Source organism: Nyctereutes procyonoides, unplaced genomic scaffold (genome assembly GCF_905146905.1).
Source record: "Nyctereutes procyonoides isolate TBG_1078 unplaced genomic scaffold, NYPRO_anot_genome, whole genome shotgun sequence".
Lineage (NCBI taxonomy): Eukaryota > Metazoa > Chordata > Mammalia > Carnivora > Canidae > Nyctereutes > Nyctereutes procyonoides.
In genome coordinates, this window is record NW_026575135.1 from 20,735,690 (window position 1) to 20,757,830 (window position 22,141).

Genomic DNA, 22,141 nt, shown 5'->3' on the forward strand with positions numbered 1-22,141 from the left:
GGGATGTATTGTTAAGTTGCTTAAATGAGCTAGGATGTTAAATTTGGGGGTTGCTTCTAATTTTCTTTATTATAAACAATTCTGAGATGAATATTTTTATAGATGTACTTTTGAAAACATCCATCACTGAACTCCAGAAAGGTTATTCAAATGTACATCCGTGTCTAGCACAACTTCTCTAACATTATTCTAAAATATTTTTCTTTCTTTCTATTAATTTGTAAGAGCTTTTTCTATATTATAACTATCCTATCATGTATTTTATAAAAGCCTTTCCCAAGTTGTGGTCTGTCATTTAATTTCATTAATGGTCTCTTTGGATGGACATTTTTTTTTAAAGTTACATCTATTCTCCCTTTTCTTTTATGGCCTCTCACATTGGTGTCTTTGTTTTCGAATAAGAGCACTTAATCCATTTATTTATTGTGATAATTGATATGTCTGGTCCTATTTTATCCTCATACTTGTGTTTTTATGCATTCTTGCTGCTTCCATTTTTTTCCTATCACTTGATATTTTTCTTTTACCTCATTTTAAATTAGTAATCTAAAATTTATATGGCTTATTTTTCTTCTTGTAATTAAAACAAGCTTCATTTTATTGCAATTATCTATGATCTACCTTATAGCTTTCAAATTACATTTTTGAAAGAATTTTTTCTAATATTAATAAGTTTAAAAACAGATCAGTAGGAAATATTCATACATGTATGTTATGCTTCCTAGTTTCAGTGTTCATTGCTGCTAATTTTATTCTGATTTTTTCATTAAATTCATAAATGAACAACAGCTTGGCCATGTCATCTATTTTTCTCAGAATGCTCTACCCTCTAGGGATTGCTCTACTGCCTTCTGGCATTTAGTATTGCACAGGAGAAGTTTGATGCAAGCTTGATGTTGTGTGTGTGTGTGTGTGTGTGTGTGTGTGTGTGTGTGTTTCCTGTCTGGATGTCTGTGTGATTTTCGTTTGTATGACATTAAGACATTTCACTAGCATATGTCTAGATGTGGGATTTTTCTCTCTCACATATTGGGTGCATGCTCTCTTAATCAGAATTTTTGTTCATTTTGCTTTGGATCACTTCTTCTCTACTCACAATGTGAAAACTGAATTGGGATTTTCTCAATTTTCCTCCTATTTCTTATAACGAGTTTATTTCATTTGGGGTCATGTCTGATTCATTTTTTAATCTACCAGTTCCTTATATATGCCTTAACTTTTTTTTATCAGCTCATCCTAAATTTTTTTTTTTTTTTAAAAAGAGAGACATGTCAATCTGGCTAGTATTGGGTACTGAGGTGGTATCTGCCAAGGATTGTATAGGTCTCTGATAAACCACTCATGGAAAAATTTAGTTTTCTCAGAGGTCTGGCTTGTGAGGAATAGGGAGGGAGTTTTAATTATAAAGGTCTGCAAAGTATGCATGGTTTATCCCAATGAAAACTGTTATCTACTTCATTAAAAGACCATTCGGATTGTCCCAGATTCTTATAAATGTAAGGCTGTACAACATGGCAAGATCACACTTGTTATTAAGTTGAAATCTTACAGAAATCATGATCTGTTTGTAAACAAAGGAAACAATACAGTAAAAAGACAAAGGCAAAGCTAATAGCATGTCTCCTAGCCCTCTTCCAATCCATTATCCAGATCCTGATAATGAATCTAATGTTAAAAATCTAATGTTAGTAGCTTACCAGCTTGGTATGCATTCTTCTATCTCTTTTGTTCATAAATGATTATATATATATATATATATACACACACATATGTATTTTGTTCATAAATACATATATGTATGTATGTATATATACGCACAAGCACAAAGCTCATTTTTAAAAATTTTTTTGTTATTTATTTTTTAAAAGATTTTATTTATTTATTCATGAGAGACACAGAGAGAGAGGCAGACCCATAGGCAGAGAGAGAAGCAGGCTCCCCATGGGGAGCCCAGTGCAGGACTTAATCCCAGTACCTCAGGATCACAACCTGAGCCAAAGGCAGATGCCCAACCACTGAGCCACCCAGGTGCCCTATTTGTTATTATTATTTTTAAGTAATCTCTACACTCAATGTGGGGTTTGAACTCATGGCCTCAAGACCAAGAGTCATGTACTCCACCAACCAAGCCATCCAGGTGCCACTCATTTTGTTTTTTACTGAAATAGAATCATTCTACAGACATCTGTAAATTTTCAAGAGGAAACAGGTGTACCTTTTAAATGGAATACCTAAGTAATTTAATTAGTACAAAATTGAAGAAAACAGTGCTGTCTTTAAGATAAGTAAACTGGCAAAGAGAGATGTTCATAATTCAGTCCTTGAATACTTTTACAGGTTGAAAATCATTCTTAGTTGCTGTATTTTCCTTCACTGTGGACAATTTGAGGGAGATTATTAGAATTCAGAAAACTGTATGAGGGGCGCCTGGGTGACTGAGTTGTTAGTTAAGCATCTGACTTTGACTCAGGTTGTGATCTTGGGGTCCAGTCCTGGTATCGAGCGCCAAGTCAGGCTCCATGTTCAGAGCGGAGAGTCCACTTCTCTCTCTCCCTCTCCCCGCCTCCCCCGCCCCCAGCTCATGTGTGGTCTCTATCTCTCTCAGATAAATAATAAAAAAATAAAAAAAAAAAAGAGAAAGAAAACTATGAGATTTATATAGTCCAGGGAAGGTGACCTTAGTCTGTAATGCTTAGTAAATAAAACTTTTAGCCTTCTGGGTGTTAATGAGAATCTAATTTCCTCAATTTCATCCCCAAATTCATAACTTAGATAACTATGTCCAGCCTTTGTCCTCTTATTGGACCTAACAGTCAAATTCAAGTACAACTTTATATGGGCTTTTATACTTGGACTGAAAATTAAAAAAAAAAAAGAAAGAAAAAGAAAAAGAAAGAAAGAAAAAGAAAAAAAGAAAAGGTGAGGGGTATAATGAGTTTTAAATTGAATACACTTCCCAGTGGTCTGCTTTTGCATTTCTCAAAGACTCATGTCTTCCCAATGTGACTGCACTGAAAAGTTCATACCTAAGTCCCATAAAAATCTCAATGAAAAACTAAAGTTTATTTATTTCTTTAATTTTTAGGGCTGTTAATTTTGGTAGACTATAAGGAGACAATCCTTCCCCTGTTTTGGTGGAAGTCAGGGGTCTGGAGAAAGGGAACTGTCTTTATCCTCCACAGTTATTCTTATAATTTTTATAAAGAAAATGTAAACCTGCTCTCAGTCTGCTAGGTCTACTGAAAGTGACTAGTGTTAAGTAATGAAGCATATGCTACAGGGAGAGTTGCAGAGACTGGGGGAAATTGTATAGGTTAGTCACAGATGACTTGAAAGGATACCATTTAGTACAATTTCAAAATAAGAACTGGTTCTCCTTCAAACTATAACCATGTTAAATTACACACCTTCAGTTAAAACCTTCTACCCTCTAAGGTTATATATATATAAATATATATATATTTGCTTAGTAAATATATATATAAAACCATGAAAAGTTTCAGATATTCATTTATTAGGTGGTTTGGGAATAGTTCCAATGAATTATTAATTACTAATTCCAGGATTTACTCCCTGAACAATGAACACATATGAATTTTCACTAACATTATCATGAGTTTTGCATATACCGATCAAGAGGATAAGAGACCTCCAAGCACAGAATCTACTTAATATCCTTGGGGGTATTCTGGTCTCTCAGGTAAATAAGCATTTTACAAGCCTATTCAACAATTATTTTTTATTAAGCAAATCAATCAATCCTAGTCATGACCCCTTGGTCTAACGTTATGTTTAAACAATATGAAAATGCTATAAAAGAGAAATAAAGTATTCTAACCCAAGTCATATTTTCTTTTCTTTATATTCAAGTTATATTAAGGTGTCAGCAGAACTACATACTTATATGAATGTTCATACCAATCTATTACAATGATATACTTTTTGTCTTGACTTCAGTTAAGTTTGGCAGGAAAATTAGTTTATGATTATCTGAATTGTAAAAGATTATCAGAATTTTAGTTTTATTTTTCCTTTCCTTGAATCTTTTTAAGGCACTGAAAAAGATGATATAATATATTCCATCACAAAGTGATAGATGAGAATTTTTCCATATGAAAGCTGAGGGTTGATAAACCAAAAACACAGGACTGCATCAATACTTATAATAGTAATTTCAAATGAAGACATTGAAGAAAATACTAAATGAAGTCGAACGGCTTCTTAAGGTAGTAGGAGGGAAAATAAGAAAAAGGATTTCCTTTGCTTTACATATCTCATTTTATTTTATGCATACTATAGGTATTACAGCTTTTGGAAAACTTGTTGAAACTTGATTTAAATATTATTGAGAGATGCCTAACTCTTAATGAGTCAAGCTGAGAATTTCCAAGCCTGTACATCAATGTGCAGGATCTGACAACTTTCACAACATGACTGAATGGTAGATAGGGAAGTGGGGTCTGTTGCCCCTAATTCACTAATTTGCTTATTCAATTACCTTGCTGAGCTCCTATATGGATGAAGCACTCCACCAGAAGCTGGAGATACATCATTGAACATATCCGAAAACAGACACAGACTTTACATTCTAAATAGGCGAGCCAGAAAAATACACAGAGTGTATGATACAAGCGTTATAGAGGAAAACAAGGCACAGGGAATGTTGGAGGTACTATTTTAATTAAGGTGGTCAGGGAAGGCCTGTCCACAAAGGATATATTTGTGTAAAGGTATGAAGGAGATGAGTCATTGTGAATACCTGGATACCTAGCACAGAGAACAGCAGGTAGGGGCAAGAATATATTTGGTCTTTTAAGGAAAAGCAACAAGACCAGGTAGCGTAAGCAAAGGATTACTATAGGAAATGTGGTCAAGAAGCTAGATCACATATGGCCTCATTGGTGATTACTCTGGGAGAGACTCAAAGTCATATTTAAGGTTTTTGGATAGAGGATTGATATAATCTGAGTTATGTTTTAAAAGGATTACTCTGGATACCTGGGCTGGCCAAGTTAGTAGAGCATGCATGATCTTGGGGTTGTAAATTAAAGTCCCACATTGGATGTAGAGATTACTTAAAAATAAAATCTTTAGGGGTGCCTGGGTGGTTCAGTCAGTCAAGCATCTGACTCTTGGTTTTGGCACAGGTCATGATATCAGGGTTTTCAGACTGAGCCCCAAGCTGTGCTCTGCACTGGGCATGGAGCCTGCTTAAGATTCTCTCTCTCCTTCTTCCTCTGTCCTTCCTCCCCAACTTTTCTAAAAATAAAATAAATAAAATCAAATCTAAATAAATAAATAAATAAATAGATAGATAGATAGATAGATAGGATTACTCTAACCAACTATGAAAATTGAATATAAAGGGACAAGGAGGCAGGGAACCACTCCAGGAAGCTATTAGAATAATCCAGGCAGTAGATGCTCACTTATGCTTATGCTAGGGGGATAGCGGTAGAAATGAGAAGTGGTCAGATTCTGTGAATCATTCTTTCCAGGGTTAAAGCAATGCATTAAATTATGATACAATAGAAAAGTGGCTCTCCATGAGTGGAAGAGATAGTTCAAGGAGAAATAGTCTAAGAATGGCTCCAAAAAGGAGAAACAGTCCAAGAATGGCTATAGATGTCCTTCCTCAATCTGCCTTGTCTTTGAATGTAAGAGCAGGAAGGCAAGCAAATAAGTGCTCAGAAGATACTGACCTGTGTGTATGTTTCAAGCCATATGATCACAGGAAAATTCCCTTAGCCTGGATCAAGGGTTCCTATGGCATTACTTTAGAGTTGATATTTCCAGAAACAAGTGACATGTTATTATGGGAACATTTTCTTGGCTCCCTCCTATGGTGTCTTTTTTTTTCTTTTAATTTATTCATGAGAGGCAGAGAGAGAGGCAGAGACATAGGCAGAGGGAGAAGCAGGTTCCTCATAGGGAGCCCGATGTGGGACTTGATCCCAGAACTCCAGGATCACGCCCTGAGCCAAAGGCAGACGCTCAACTGCTGAGCCACCCAGGCATCCTGGTCTAAGTCATTTTTTACACCTGTCAGATATCTATTACTTGCAAGTCACCAAGCTTAGTCTTTTGATATTCTCTCACTTAATTTTCACCATCCTGGTGTCCTTTCCATCACATCACTTTTATGCTGTTCTTTCACATGTCTACCTTTCTTATACTCTGAGCTACTTGAAGGCAGGGACCATGACTTATTCATCTTTATTTCTTTAGTACTTGGAATATTGCCTGGTATGTAGTAGGCAACCAGAAAATTTTTGCTAAACAAAGATAAAAAGTTTATTTGGGTGATTAAACTGTAGAAGTATTTTTGAATAAATGTACACCTAATCACTATTACACAAAACAAAATGAATTAAGGAAGTCTTTAATTCAAAAACTTGATTCAGTTATTCAGCTCAATAATTGTGTTTAATTTTTAAGAGATTTTATTTATTTATTCATGAGAGACACGAGGGGAGGGCAGAGATATAGGCAGAGGGAGAAGTGGGTTCCTCACAGGGAGCCCGATGAAGGACTTGATCCTGGAGCCTGGGATCACACCCTGAGCTGAAGACAGATGCTCAACCGCTGAACCACCCAGGTGTCCCAATAATTGTGTTTCAATCAGTCTTATTTCTGGTCAGTAGTTATCTCAATAAAAGTAGGGAAAGGATAAGAGGAAAAAGGCATATGTATACCATTCTATGTTTCTTGGAGTTGACAAAAGATAAGATAAATGCCCTTTTCTTAAATAACTACCTGGATAAAAACTATATTCAAAAACTATTCATTTATTATATAAGCATGAAGTGATAACTACAAGACATTTGTACCAGATACTTTACATTTCCTACTGGAAATCCTCAATATTAAACTAACTTAAAAAACAAAAATCACATTGGAGCATCGGGTGGCCTAGTTTGTTGGGCAGCCAGCTCTTGATTTTGGCTCAGGTCACGATCTTGGGATCATAGGATTGAGCCCCACAGTGGGCTCTGTGCTCAGTGCAAAATCTGCTTGTCTCTCTTCCTGCTCTCTCCACTCCTCAAATAATTAAAAATAAAATCTTATTTAAAAAAAAATCACCAAAATTAAACAGATACTAGTTTTCTATTTTATGTATATATTTCTTTTTTTTTAAATTTTTTATTTATTTATGATAGTCACACACACACACACAGAGAGAGAGAGAGAGAGAGAGAGAGAGAGGCAGAGACATAGGCAGAGGGAGAAGCAGGCTCCATGCACCAGGAGCCCGACGTGGGATTCGATCCCGGGTCTCCAGGATCGCGCCCTAGGCCAAAGGCAGGTGCCAACCGCTGCGCCACCCAGGGATCCCTATGTATATATTTCTTGAAGAAACATTTACTGATCACTAATGTCTGTGAAAGTCTACAGTTTATACTGAGTTCTCATTTTTCAAAGAAACTTTTGGGCTGCTAAAGTTTACTATGTTGCTGATACTTAAGAGAGCATGTTTTCACACCATCAAATGTTTAAAGAAGGGAATCAAGTGAAATATGTCCTACAAATTCTTTTTTCCCACTGCATTTAAAAACCTGACTTGAAGGAGTGACTCTAATGCTGAGCTTTCTACTAGTGGATGGTATTTGGTTCTTGTGCATGATGATTAAATTAAAGGAGTTCCTGCTAGGACTGGGAGAGGATTAAGCAGGAATTTGAAAAAAAAGTTGCTGAAGGAAGAAAATTTAGGAAGTTTGGGTTTGTTATACCAAAAACTGATGAACTCAGTCATTATGCTTTAATGGAAAAGGGTGACAGCTCAAAAATCAGTAAAGACTGCTGAGACCAGGATCATCTCTTATTCTACATATAAGTATTCTTTTCTGGGGGAGCCTGGGTGGCTCAGTGGTTGAGCTTCTGCCTTTGGCTTAGGTTGTGATCCCGGGGTCCTGGGACTGAGTCCCGCATCAGGCCCCCCCACAGGGAGCCTACTTCTCCCTCTGCCTATGTCTCTGCTTTTTCTATGTGTCTCTCATGAATTAAAAAAAAAAAAAAAAAAGTATGTTCTCTGGTACCACAGACATTGCTCTTTGGCTGAAAATCAACATTGTATGCTCCCCTGCTGATCCTCAGAGGTTGTTTAAAGAGCTGAAAACCTAAACCATTACTTCTTTTTATTTGGAAAAAAATTTTTTTTTAAAGATTTTATTTATTTATTCATGAGAAATGCCCAGAGAGAGAGGCAGAGACACAGGCAGAGGGAGAAGTAGGCTCCCTCAGGGAGCCCAATGTAGGACTTGATCCTGGGACTCCAGGATCATGACCTGAGCCAAAGGCAGATGCTCAGCCACTGAGCCACTCAGGCATTCATGGAAAATTTTTTCATCTGTTTTATAAATATTGAGATTTTAAATATAATATCTGCATGCTTAAGATAGAAATTTGAGGGATCTTTGGAGCAGGAGTTAAACTGACAACTCCTAGAATGTTAGCAGGTGAGCTTCCTCCATGTACATTTATGAAGCATAGCATCACTTTAACTTTGAGACCTTGGGGAAAGCTTAACCTTATAATGTTTACGTTTTCTTCTTCTTCTTTTTATAATTTATTTATTTGAGAGAGAGAGCATTAGTAGAAAGGGCAGAAGGAGAGGAAGAGAGAATTTCAAGCAAACTCTGCACTGAGTGTGGAACCAGACACAAGGCTCATCTTATAATCTGAGCTGAAACCATGAGTGGGATGCTTAACCGATTGTGCTCCCATTGTAAAATGGAAGCATTAAACAGTATCTATCTTGTACAGTAGTTGTGATGATTACATAAATGACACAATCACAAATACCTACAGAGCACCTATTATGTGCTGAGAATACAGCAGTGAACAAAGTACTCCCCCTTCCCTAGTTAGTAATGATTTAGCACAGTGCTTAGACCACTGTAATTAATTATAGTTATTATTATCTTGTAAATGTCAGATATATCTTACAGAATGAGATTATGTGTGTAAGACATGTTCACACATTTTAAAATTTTCTGTATATTTAAGGGGTGCCTGAGTGGCTCAGTCGGTTGAGCATCCAACTCCTAATTTTGGCTCAGGTCTTGATCTCAGGGGTCATAAGAAAGACTGAGCCCCCCCCCCCAAAAAAAAAAAAAAAGACTGAGCCTATGTTCGGCTTCACGCTCAGCAGGAAATCTGCTTCTTCTCTTCTCCTTCCTGTATGCGCTCTCTCTGAAATAAATAAATAATTAAATAAATATTTTTTAAAAATTTAAAAAATAAAGTTTTCTGTATGTTTAAAAATTGTTGACAAGAGGAGAATCTGTGGCACTCAGAATTGGGATTCTTTCCACACTGCAGATTCTCTTTCCTTTGGAAGTTATCATTGATACAGGTTAACTTTAGCAGGCCTTGAGCCATCTTTCTATCCTTTACATTATAAAACTCTGGAATTTTAACCAAATTACTTTTATGCAGTAGTTAACATATGAAGCATTTTCCAAGCAGGGTTCATGAAAAGTCATTACAGCACAAATATGAATATGACTCATCAGTTTTTGTAACAGATTCTCTTTGTACATATAACTGCTACTCTGGCATTACAGAGATCAGTGGTGTGGCTACAGGGATATATAAAGTAAAAATGGAAGTGTCTTAATCTCTTTAACTGATAAGAAGGTAGGGTACCTATAATAACCCAGGGCTTCAGAAATCCTCTGTGAATGAGCAGTGAGTCCAGCAGGTGGGAAGATGAAAATGACAAAGAAGAGAAGACAGTATTGTCTGAGGGTATGGGCCTTAAATAAACCTGAATTATCCACATAAAGAGGGAGGAGTAATGTCTTAGAGGCAGCCATAGTGGGCAAGAAAGACTTTCATCCTAATCAACCTAATTCTGGTACGTAGGTCAGGAAAGAGTGGGCAGCAAGCATTTGAGAGGGTTGCAGGGAAAACAATATTTTCTGTGGAGGGCCAGGTTTTGAGACAAATTTAAAGCATGTATGGGACTGGATGAATTGTTCCAGCAACCTGAGGCCAGAAGGATTCTGCTTCTAAGTGAATCCTCATGAAGCACTTCTGGGATGGTGGAAGGACTATAAGCTTCTTCAGATGGGGTCAGTGAAGTCCAGGTTTGATTGAGCTCCAAGAGAATCCTATACATGGTGGGTAGACTAGGAAAAGATCAATTATTGTCCAGAGCCTTCACCATGTAATTACAAAAACAAACAAACAAAAAAAATCCCTCAAAAAAACCCCAACACCCAACAGTTAGATCTTGGCAGATTTAGGGGAAAGGATGCTGCCTTCTCTGAAGTCGGCCACAGCCTAACACTATCTTAAAAACTTACATTCACTGAGGCTATTATTAATCCTCAAGGCCATTTTAGATAAAGAGTTTAGCATACATTCGAGGCCAAAATTAAGAAGTTAAGCAGAATGGACTACAGATTTAATTCAGAGCTGATTATATACCCTTTTACAAGTTATTCTTAACTGTTCTGTACTACAGTTTCTTATTAAAAAAAAAGTGCTCATGATAATATCTGAGACCCTTCTGTTATCACAGGCAAATAAGACCATATTTGTAAGAGCTTTTCAGAAGAAAAGAGTAAAGAAATATGCTATTAAGTGTAACTGCCAAACTAGAAAATCTGCCTAAAAAATTATAATTGACAGTGTAATGCAGAGTACAGTACTATAAAACTAGGACAGTTTAGGATTTTTATTTTTAAGACATAGTAAATATTAAGAATAAGTTTAAGCTACTTAAAAAAAAGATTTTATTTATTTATTTGAGAGCTAGCGAGCAAGTTAGTGGGTGAGCGTGAGCAGGGGAAGGGGCAGAGGCAGAGAATCTCAAGCCCCATGTGGGGTTCAATCTCACAACCCAAAGATCATGACCTGTGCTGACACCAAGAGTTGGATGCTTAACCAACTGAGCCACCCAGGTGCCCCAATCTACTTTTTTTTTTCTTTAAAGATTTAATTATTTTACATAATCTCTACACCCAACATAGGGCTTGAACACACAACCCCAAGATCAAGAGTCATAAGCTCTATGGACTGAGCCAGTCAGGCACCCCAGTTTAAGCTACTTTGTAATGAAATAATAGCTTCTATCTCTTCATCTAATCTTGAGAGCCACATGTTAGCCAACATCACTAGTTGCCTAAGAAATACAATTAAAAACAGTAAGATATCATTTTCTCCTTACCTGATTGACCAAAATTTTAAAAGATCAATCATAGGGTTGAAAATCCTTTTTCTAAGATTTTTATTTATTTGAAAGAGAGCACACGCATAAGAGTATGCTTGAGCAGGAAGAGGGGCAGAGGAAGGGGGAGAAGAAGACTCCTTGCTGAGTAGGGAGACCAATGGGGCTAGCTAGATCCCAGGATCCTGAGACCATAACCTGAGCCAATGGTGGATGCTTAACTGAAGGCAGGTGCTTAATGGACTGAGCCACCCAGACATCCTTTTGAGAGCACTCTTAAAAACATGTGGCAGGTGGATATATTGGTACCACCATTTATTTAGTTATTTATTATTATTATTTTTTAAAGATTTTATTTTTAAGTAATCTCTACACTCAACATGGGGCTTGAACTTACAACTCCAAGATCAAGACTTACATACTCTACTGACTGAGCCAGTCAGGCATCCCCATTGCTTTTAAAAGAGCAATCTGACAATATTTATCCAGATATAAATGTACATATCCTTTAAAATTACACAATCCCACTTGGAATCCAATTTACTGAAATAATCTTGCACACATCCACACACTTATACAAATATATACTGTAGCACTGTTTGCTTAAAAAAATGGGTTTTAACTATAAATCTAGATATATTGGTAGAGAACTTGCTAGGTAAATTGGTATATCCATATGGTGGAATAAAAGTTAGCCATTGGACAGGTAGATCTTTATGAGTTAATGTAGAGATGCATTCATAAGGAATTAAAGCAGAAAAAAATCAGGTAGTAGGACAATGTACAGGATAGTGACCTTATTTTTATTGTTTAAAAAGATACTTTAGAAATTATAATCTAGAACTGATATATTTACATGAGAAACATATATACCAAACATTTATATTCTACTATGTTTTAATTTGAAATTCATCTCAATAGGAAGCTCTATCACTTTTTTAGACCAAAGGACATAGGTACACTCCAATATAAATAAAATTGAAAAATGTTTGTGTTTTGTATCATGCCTTTGGGAAGTATAAAGTAAAAGGAAAAGATTCTTACTTTAAAAAAAAAATACTAAAAAAAAAAAAATACTAACTTCTATAGCCCTTCTGGTCTTTGAGATCTTGACTAAACCCCATATGATACGGATGTCCAAAATAATGATGCACTAAAATTTAATGTGCTACACGTAACTGAATGTCTTCTAAATGACTTTTTTTTAAATCTAAAAAAAGAACTAAGATAAGCAGATCTAAAGTATTGGTGGTTTTGTCTTTCTTGTTTAAGACTATTATATCAGCAAGAACCATCAATAAGCAGCATGAAGCCAAGCTTCATATAGACCTTTGTATACAACTGCTAAGTGGGTACATATTTTCATCTAACTATACATGAATAGGTATAAATTTTACACATTATTTATTACATATCTCTTTTATTTCAACTTTACTTGGCAAGCACTTTAAGCAAAGGGGACAAGCATGAGTTTACAATATTTCTTGATGTTGCCTCCTGACGAACCATTTAGTAGGATCCCTATTAGAGTACTACTTTGGATGATCAGTAACCAAAGGGATATGGCTATTGCTACATATGGTAGAGAATAAACATTCCTTTAGGTAGGCTGCCCAATAGTTACAAATTGGCACATTGCCCCCAAAGCCCAACAAGTTAGTTATATGCAGGATACTCACATCAGCATAATGGCCTATCATATCACATCGGTCACATCGCTTTCTCCAGGATGATCTTTCAAGACATCTGTGAGTGGAAGACATAGGCAAAGAACAGCCTAAGCAAAAGCGGGCTGGGCAGGCATACTGGAGGTGTCCTCTCTCAGAGCAGAGACAGCAGGGGCGGACTTTCTAGGTTGCAAACAGAAAATCTCTTTAGCAAAATAGTTCGGTGTCAAATAGAAGATTAATTTTTTTCTGTAAAATTCCATAAAAAGTTATTTCTAATTGGAGACTCCAATGAAGGTCAAATCTTGAACATACCAAAAAGTCAAACAAAATGTCTGAAATCAGAGCTTTAACACAAGCTATCTGTATTCTGTGGTTGCCAAAAAGGCTTATTGTGCATGTACTATCAACTGGTGTCTATTTCTTATGCCTTGTCTTATAGGAAGATTAAAAAAGCAGATTGTGCCTGAGAGAGAAAGTGGGATGAGAAGGTTCTGGAAGCTAAGTCATAGGAGGAACAGACACTGAAAGAGGCTGCTTTGCTGGAGGACCAAAGATATGGAGGAACCCTAAGAGCTGTCTTAAACATCTGAAAGACATTCATTTGGAAGAAGCTGTAGGTAAATGGAAGGAATGTTTCTTGATAATTCGTTATGTCTCAGAGAACATCCAAAGATTGATGTATCTGTTTAACATAATTTACAGCAATAAACATAAATACTTAAAATGTTAACTTTCTAACATTTCTACAATGAAAGATTTCTAACAATGAAAATCATCCTGCAGTGAAACAAGCTGTCTTATAAAGTAGAAGGTTGGGAAGTGAGAGGGTCTCAGGAATTGTCTAATTTAATCTCATTTTATAGACAAGAAAACAGAGGCACACAGCGTAAAATGATTTGCCTAAGGTTGTGCACCTATCAATGGAAAAATCTAAAGTTGATTCCAGGTTTATTGGACTCTAACTTCACTGTTCCCTTTCTGCTACTATTTTAGGCTGTGACCTACCTGAAAATGTAAAGTGAAATTTACACATATATTATGCAAGATTTGAATTCTAAGGTTACATGGGTTCACCCCTAAGATTTTGATTTTTAACAATGTAGAAAGAAACATTATGTATTTCACATACTTGTGGAAGGGGGCAGTTTTTCGATAAATGGCCACATTTGTCACAATTTCTACAAGTAACATTTTTGTTGGCTGAATAGTATCGGTGGGTCCATCTTCCAGACGATCTATTATTAACTATCTGAGCCTAAGGGGAAAAAAATCAATAATTAAAAAGAATACTTCACTCTGTTCATAAGAATTAACAATAATAGTCTGTTCAATTTAGAACCTAGCAACAAGAAACTTTTGTGTTCTTCAGAGACTTCAAAAACTTAAAAGGGGTTGCCATGAAGACAACTCTACTTCTTGTCTGTCTCTCCCCTGCCATTCTCTTAAACTTTCTCCATATGGTTCCATTTCTTTTGTATCTTTTTCTACTTATAGTTCAGGTCCAGTAGGGGCACTGATATGCATAATTTAGACATTCTGGTGGCATTCAGAGCGAAAGATATTGCTGGTTTCTATATCTGAATGTATACCATATTTTTCTGAATGAGAAGCTTGCTTCAATTTTTACTTAGGGGATTTTAAAAATGACTTTTTACTTTTATAGAGTTATAAAACCACATAATGACCAAATCCATTCTTCTTTTGAACAACCCATGGTTACTACCTATAAATTGGCTTATAATTCCTGAGAGACATGAGATAATTTCCTTCCAATAGAGTACTTTTAAGATCTATTCTGCTTACAGTAACCCAATTCTAGCTCTCCCATATTCTAGGCAAAATCTAGTGTCTTGCAAAAGAATATTAGCAAAACATATCATATGGAATCCCTAAAGGAAAATATGTAAATGCCAACCATGCTTTTATTTTGTTTGGTAGAATTTCATCTTTGAAAAAGCTTTTCATCTTTTACTTGTTATTCAGCTAGATTGACAAGGTAAGCCCCAAGTAGACACAATCTAATTATCTTTTAAAACTTTTTTTTGAAAATGAAGTTGTAAAATTATTCTTTTCTTAACCATCTGTCACAATTAAGGCTAATAATTGACAAAGACAAACACCTGCCACATCCTAAATATAGACTAACCATTTCCTTAGACTGAAGAAGCAGTTATTTCCGGTGTTGATTTTTAGTGTACTAGGCAATATAAGCTCACCATGGCAGAGAAGAAATAGAAGGGAAAGGGGACTAAATCATTATAGCAATTAACACACTGACAAAAATCAAAGCTGAACCACACTTCTGAAAAATTCAATTACCACATAGTGAAATCAAACTTTTTCTTACAACATACTTGGACCACTGCTATCTCTAAAAAGTTTATTAAGTTATCATACTGAAGTGAAAGGAAACTTCAAATCAAAGGGAATTATTAATCTATTATTCATAACTTCAAAAAACAATTTTAATTTTACCTCTGCATCTTTGTCACTGATGAACCAACTTACACCATCTTCTCCTACAAAACAAATAAAATGTTACTCAAATCTTGACACCTTTAAAGTACTTATAGATTGATATTCAATTTGTCAGTACTAAAATTGGACCCCAAAGGTATAGTGAGATATGTGAATACCTCAACCTCTTATCACAAATATATAAAAAATCAGTTGAAGAAACCAAAAACCCAGTAACAGATGAAGAAATCTTATCTAAACTTATCTGACTAAAGCACAGCTTTATGAAAGTCAGCTGCACAGCACCTCCCCTACTGCAACCTAGTGTCTCTAGTCAGGGAAGTGACTGACTTTGGCTTCTAGGACATCCCCAAAACACCAAATTGTGTAAGCCCGCATCATCAAAATTTCCATCCTTTGAAGCTCTAAATATTTGTGTTTAAGTTGGTAAACAAACCTTTAATTCTGGCAACTGACTTGGGTTGCTCATTACTGAGCACTCCTGCGCCTTGTCTTTCCTCCTGTTAATCTCTCTATCACAGTTAGTTTGCTGGCCCTCACCGTTCAGACCCAAGAAGGCAGAGGAAAGGTTGTTCTTTCCAATATCAGTATTAACTGTGTCTACTAGCTTCCCATTGTTGTTGTTGTTGTTGTTTATTTGACAGAGAGAGAGAGAGCGCGAGCACAGTGCAGGCAGAGGGAGAGGGAGAAGCAGACTCCCCACTGAGCAGGAAGCAGGATGCAGGGCTTGATTCCAGGACCCTGAGATCATGACCTGAGCTGAAGGCAGACGCTTAACCAACTGAGCCACCCGGGTGCCCTGACTAGCTTTCCATTGTAATTGACTTTCACTGTAACATTTTAAAAAACTACACTTTGAATACAATCTCATAATTGGGGCTAGACATTTAGAACTATATTTTATAACATCAAACACAGTGAAATAAAACACCAAATATCCAGAAACCATTGATTGATCTAAAAACACAACTGTAAAAACCTAAGGGGCTTGGGAGCCCTACATTCCTCTTTATCAGCTGTTTTCTTCTCTTTGCCCTGTCCCTTTACAAACCTGCAAATGGCTGCTATTTCTCTGGTCCACTCATGACCAGGGAGGAAGGGACATATGACTAATGCAGAAGCTATGGTATCAACAAAGGACTGAAAGATTTTTTTCTCTCCTTGAAGCAAAGTTAAGATTTCTTCCTTCCTCCTATCTATTCCTCTTCTCTATCTCAAAAACACAAATCGAGCTTGACTCTTGTCTTTGAAAGGAATTTCGAGGAGATATGAAATAATCTACATTCCCCCAGGCATACCAGGAGTAAGTGTCTAGAGACAGATTTTAAAATAAAATAGTTTTACTAAGAAAACCAAAAGGCTGCTTTATAAAAAGACCAATTCATAGGAGAGCAGAGATGCTATGTTGATGATTATGTCCTTTGTAAAATTTGGAGGCTGCATCCATATAGGGAGAGTGGAGAATACATTAAATAGCTGCGCATCATCACCATCCACAACGGCATTCTTTCATTAAAAAGATCCAAGGAGCATGTTCTGCTGTAAGTTTCAAAGCTGCCTTTTGTACCTCAATGTCTCCATCTTTAAAATTCAAAATGACCACTAAAAATCACTGAAATTAAAAAACTGCCTAGTTGTCCTTAAAAATAATAAAACTTACAACCAGTGAAACGCAAAATAGCAACTGTTACCATCCCAATTCCAAATAAATTTACATTTGAAGAACTAAACAGTGAGAAAAGGAAAGGTCCAAAATAGGAAGATCCGACTCCATTTAGATTGTTTAAACATTCCTGTGGAATTCCAGGTCATGTACATCAAGCTATAGTATATTCTTACTGTAGAAAATTTATCAACAGGTATACAAGACAAGTTTTAATTATAGATGAAATCAGACTTCTCAGTGGTAAACAGAACAAAGACGTGGAACACATCAGCCAACTCCTGGTGCTATCCATGGTTCCAGTTTTGGTTTGATCCTGGTAATAACAGCTGACTCATGCCGTTTTCTCTTTTATCTATCCTGTTTTCTTCTTACCTCGGAATCCCAAACTAATGGAGGCTTTGTCTAAGGGCAACTCATTAGAACCTCTATGGGTAGCCAAGTCTCCACTTTGTTAAATTCCTGGTACAGGGCTTGGTTTCAGTCTTTATCTCTTATTTGCTGTGTGGCACTGGGCACGTTACTGACCTTCACTTGGCCTGCATAATAATGGGTTGGATTAAATGGCATCCATGGTACTGTTTAGTTTCTAAGATTCTTCCAATTTTTCATTCATTATTAAAATAAAAAACATTGTCCTCCAGGCCTCTGGAACTGGTACAGGATGTCTTTCCTTAAAGACAACTTCCCACAGGGCCCAGAAGCACTCATCTTCCATGTGTTCACCACCCATTGCCATAGAATAAAAAATGCAATTGCCCTAAAGTATAAAATTAGGACTGCCCTAAAGATGCCTAATATTAACTCTTAGCTGCCTTATAGCCCTGTCTTGCTAATATCTGTGATTCTTTTCAGTTCAGAATTGTAATCAAAGCAATAGTTGGCGACTCTTTCTTTGCATCAAATCAACTCAGTGCAACAAACACATACTGACAGGTTATATAATGAGCGAGGTGCTATAGCGTAAACAAAGAGGAATAAGAGCTTATAACTTAGTAAAGGAGACAACAGAAAAAAGAAAGGAGTAAGAGAAGACAAACAAAATTCTACAGTAAATTCAGAAGAAGAATAGACAATGTCTGAATTTAGGGGAAAAGAGGAAAAAAGTCACAGAAGATTGTGCTATACAGCAAACTTTACTGAAATATAATTTACATATTATAAAATATACCCCTGTAAAAAATACAGGATGTATTTTGACAAATGCACACACCTGTGCAACCACCACAACCATCAAATATAGCACATTTCCACCATCCCAAAATGTTACCTTGTGCATATGTACAGCACAACCAGGCAACCACTGATTTGCTTTGCCTGTTCTAGGACTGCATATAAATAGAATCCTAAACTGTGTACTATTTTATGTTTGGCTTCTTTCATTCTCAATATTTGTGAGATTCATCTATGTCATTGGATAGTAGTAGCACTTTGTTTCCTTCTTATTGCTGAGTACTATTGCAGTGTGTGGATTTAACAATTTGTTTAGCTGTTTATCTCCTGATAATACTTAGGTTGTTTCCAGTTTTGAGGAATTATAAATAAAGCAGGAATAAATATTCTGGTGAAAATCTTTCTTTTTAACTGACAGAAGTTTTCACTTGCCTTGGAAAAATACCTAGGAGTTGAATTATTGGATGTGGTTTAGTATATCTTTACCTTTATATGAAACTGCCTCAAAGTGGCTGTGTCATTTCATATTCCCATCAGCAACGTATGAGAATTCTCGTTTCAAAAATCTCACCAGTACTTGAAACTCTTTTTTAGTCTTCAAATGTGTATATAGTAATGCATTAGGATTTTAATGGGCATTACTCTGATAACTAATGATGCTAAGCATCTTTTCATGTATTTGCCATTCATATGTCTTTAAAAAACTATTTGAATTTTTAGCTTGAATGGATGAATGATTGAATGAATGAATGTAGGCCCAGCGTGGAGCCCATGTGGGGCCTGAACTCACAGCCCTGAGATCAAGACCTGAGCTGAGATCAAGACTCAGATGCTTAACTGACTAAGCCACCCAGGCATCCCTTAGCTTGTTTTTAAATTGAGTTGTTTTTTATTTGAAGAGAGTGAAGGAGACTGTTTTCCTTTGATTAAATTACAGGAGTCCTTTATACATTCTAGATATAAGTCTTTTATCAGACATATGTTTGCAAATATTTTTCCCAGTGTGGCTTGCTTTTTTCAATTATTTTTTAACAGAGTTCTCAGGGATGCTGGGGTGGCTCAGCAGCCGAGCATCTGCCTTTGGCTCAGGGCATGATCCTGGGGTCTTGAGATGAATCCCACATAGGGCTCCCCGCAAGGAGCATCTTCTCTCTCTGCCTATGTCTCTGCCTCTCTCTGTCTATCATGATTTTAAATAAAATCTTAACAAAACAAAACAAAACAAAACCAGAGTTCTCAGAAAAGCAAAAGTTCTCATAAATTTGGCAATTTTTCCCTTTATGGTTTTCTATGCCCAAAGAAATCTCCCTATGCAATGTTACAAAAGCAAGCACTTTTTATGTTTTCTTCTAAAATTCTATAGTTTTAGCTTTTGATGTTTAGTTATTAACCATTTTTCCTCATATGAATATCCTATCCAGTTGTTCCAACATCATTTGTTGAAAAAATACCCTTTCTTCATTAGATTGCCTTACGAACTTTGTTGAAAACCAATTGACCATATACATGTGGGTCAACTTCTAGAAGTTCTAGTATGTTACATTGAGTTATAGGTCTATACATTATACCATATTACAACTTTACTTTAAAAACTTAAAATCATGTAGAGTAAGCTTTCCAACTTTTTTGTTGTTTTTTTGAAGATTGCTTTGGCTATTTTTTGATTTCTATATAAATTTTAACTTGCATTTTGATTTTTTCTCTTTAAAGCAAGCTCTGATATGAGGCCTGAACTCATGCCTGATCGTGAGGTCAAGAGTCACAGGTATACTGACTGAGCCACCCAGGGGCCCTTGATTTCTGTATAAATTATAGAATATAAGTTCCTACCCAAAAAATCTGATGGGATTTTGATTGGTATTGTGCTACAACTACAGATCAGCTTGGAAAGATACTTTAACAATATCAAGTCTTCTAAAACATGAATATGATGTATGTCTTCATTTACTTTGGTCTTCTTTTTTTCAGCAATGTGTTACGGGTTTCTGTGAACAGGTCTTGCATATATTGTACTAGTTATCCCTGAGTAGTTCATGTTTCTGTTACCAAAAACTTTTTAAAAATAACATTTAAATTAATTTTAAATTATTTGTAAAAACTTCATTGTTCAAGGTCTGATTACAAGTTTATAGAAATACAGTTGACTTTTGTTTATTCCCCTTCATCCTGCAAATTTGCTAAATTCACTTAGTGCTAGAAGCTTTTTGTAGATTCCTCCCAATTTTCTATATACAATATCATTTCACCTGTGAAGAAAGACAGTTTTATCACCTCCTTTCTAATCTGCATGCTTTTTATTGCTTTTTCTTACCTCAATGCATTATAAAGGATTTCCAGGCCTAATACTCAATATTTTAAGTGGTGACAGAAGATAATCTTTGTTTTATTCCAATAAGGTGAAAAATTCAGTCCTTCTGAATTAAGCAAACTGTTTGCTGTACATTTTTCATAACAGGTTGAGGAAATTCTTTTTTTTTTTTACTATTTTCCTGAGTTTTTAATATGAATGCATTTTAAATTTTATCATATGCCTTTTCTGCATCAACTGAGATGGCCCCATGGTTTTTCCTCTTTCTGTTAATATGGTGAATGACAGTGATTCATTTTCAAATAAACCAGTCTTGTATTCTGGGATTAACTCCATTTGGTTAGGATGTATTATGCTTTACAATATACTATATAATTCAATTTTTTAGTATTTTATTAAGAATTTTAACATCTCTGTTCATGAAGGATACTGATTTACACTTTTCTTACAATGTCTTTGTGTGGTTTTGATATTGGGGTAAAACTGGCCTCATAAGAGTTGTGAAGTTTTGGGGAGAGTTTGTGTACAACTGTGTTATTTCTTCCTTAAATATCTGATAAAATTCACCAGTGAAGTCATGTAGGCTGCAGTTTTCTTTGTTGTGGGCCAGGAATTTTACTTGCAAGGAGGTTTTAAAAATAGTAATAGAAATAGTAACTCTACTTCTTTAGTAGGTATGGAGCTATTCACATCTTCTAGGTCTGCATGGGCCAGTTTTGGTAATCTGTGACTTTCAAAGAATTTGTCTATTACTTCTAAGTTGTTGAAATTATCAGCATAAATGTCCATAATAGACTCTTATTCTTTCCCTTTGATTTAGCTAATTTGTACTTAAACTCATCCAGTAAAATTTTTTATCTCAAATACTGTATATTTCAGTTCTAAAAGATCCATTTGGTTCTTTTTTATATCTTCCATTTCTCTTATTATATTTCTTTTTCTTTAAACCTCAGTGTATATTTTTAATAGCTGCTTTAAAGTTCTTTCTGATAATTTCATCATCTCTGTAATTTCTAGGTTTCTTTTATTTGATGGATTTTTCTCCTGGTTATGGGTGACATTGTCCTTTGAATACCTAGTATAAAATTTTTTTTCTTAGATGCTAGTTATTGTAAATGGTATACTGTTGGATGTCTCAAATTTTTTCTTATTTTCAAGTGTAAGATTCTGTTTTGACAAGCAGTTAAGTAAATTCCATATTAGCTTGATTCTTTTGAGACCTTTAAAGTTTTCTTAGGGTAGGTCCACAGTAGCCTTTACTCTAGAGCTAATTTAGCCTTACTTAACTAAGATGTACCTTCTGGGGTTTCTATTAAATGTTGCAGGTATTCAACACTCTCTTCACTTTGGCTAGTAAGAACTCGGGTTAAGTTTTGGGAGTTGCTCAGCTTATAGACCGTCAGCTTTTGTCCAATTCTAATGGAGCTGGACCTCTCTGTGTACAGATAGGAATACAGCATCCTTAATGTTCATGGGCAACCCTATGTAGATTTCTAGAGTTCTTTCCCTCCACAGTTCCTTCCCTCCAGTACTCTGCCCCACAAAGTAGAGCTTCCTTAGCCTCTCCAAACTGTGATCTCTGTTTCTCATCTTAGTGAGGCTGCAGTCCTGTGCTTGGGTTCCCTCTTTTGGCACCATGATGCAGATGTCTAGGCAGAAAGCTAGGTTGATTA

The 22,141-nt window shown here is 35.8% G+C and overlaps 1 protein-coding gene across 5 annotated transcripts in view; it reads right to left on the reverse strand.

The window, feature by feature from the left end:
* ZCCHC7 (zinc finger CCHC-type containing 7) overlaps positions 1 to 22,141 on the reverse strand; it is a 250,103-nt gene that overhangs the window by 38,623 nt on the left and 189,339 nt on the right. For all 5 annotated transcript variants that reach the window (XM_055302444.1, XM_055302445.1, XM_055302443.1 and 2 more), the window contains 3 exons: positions 15,322 to 15,365; positions 13,976 to 14,101; positions 12,856 to 13,026 (listed from right to left, as the gene is read on the reverse strand). In XM_055302444.1, coding sequence (XP_055158419.1) covers positions 12,856 to 13,026; positions 13,976 to 14,101; positions 15,322 to 15,365 — 341 coding nt within the window. The remainder of the gene's footprint in view (positions 1 to 12,855; positions 13,027 to 13,975; positions 14,102 to 15,321; positions 15,366 to 22,141) is intronic.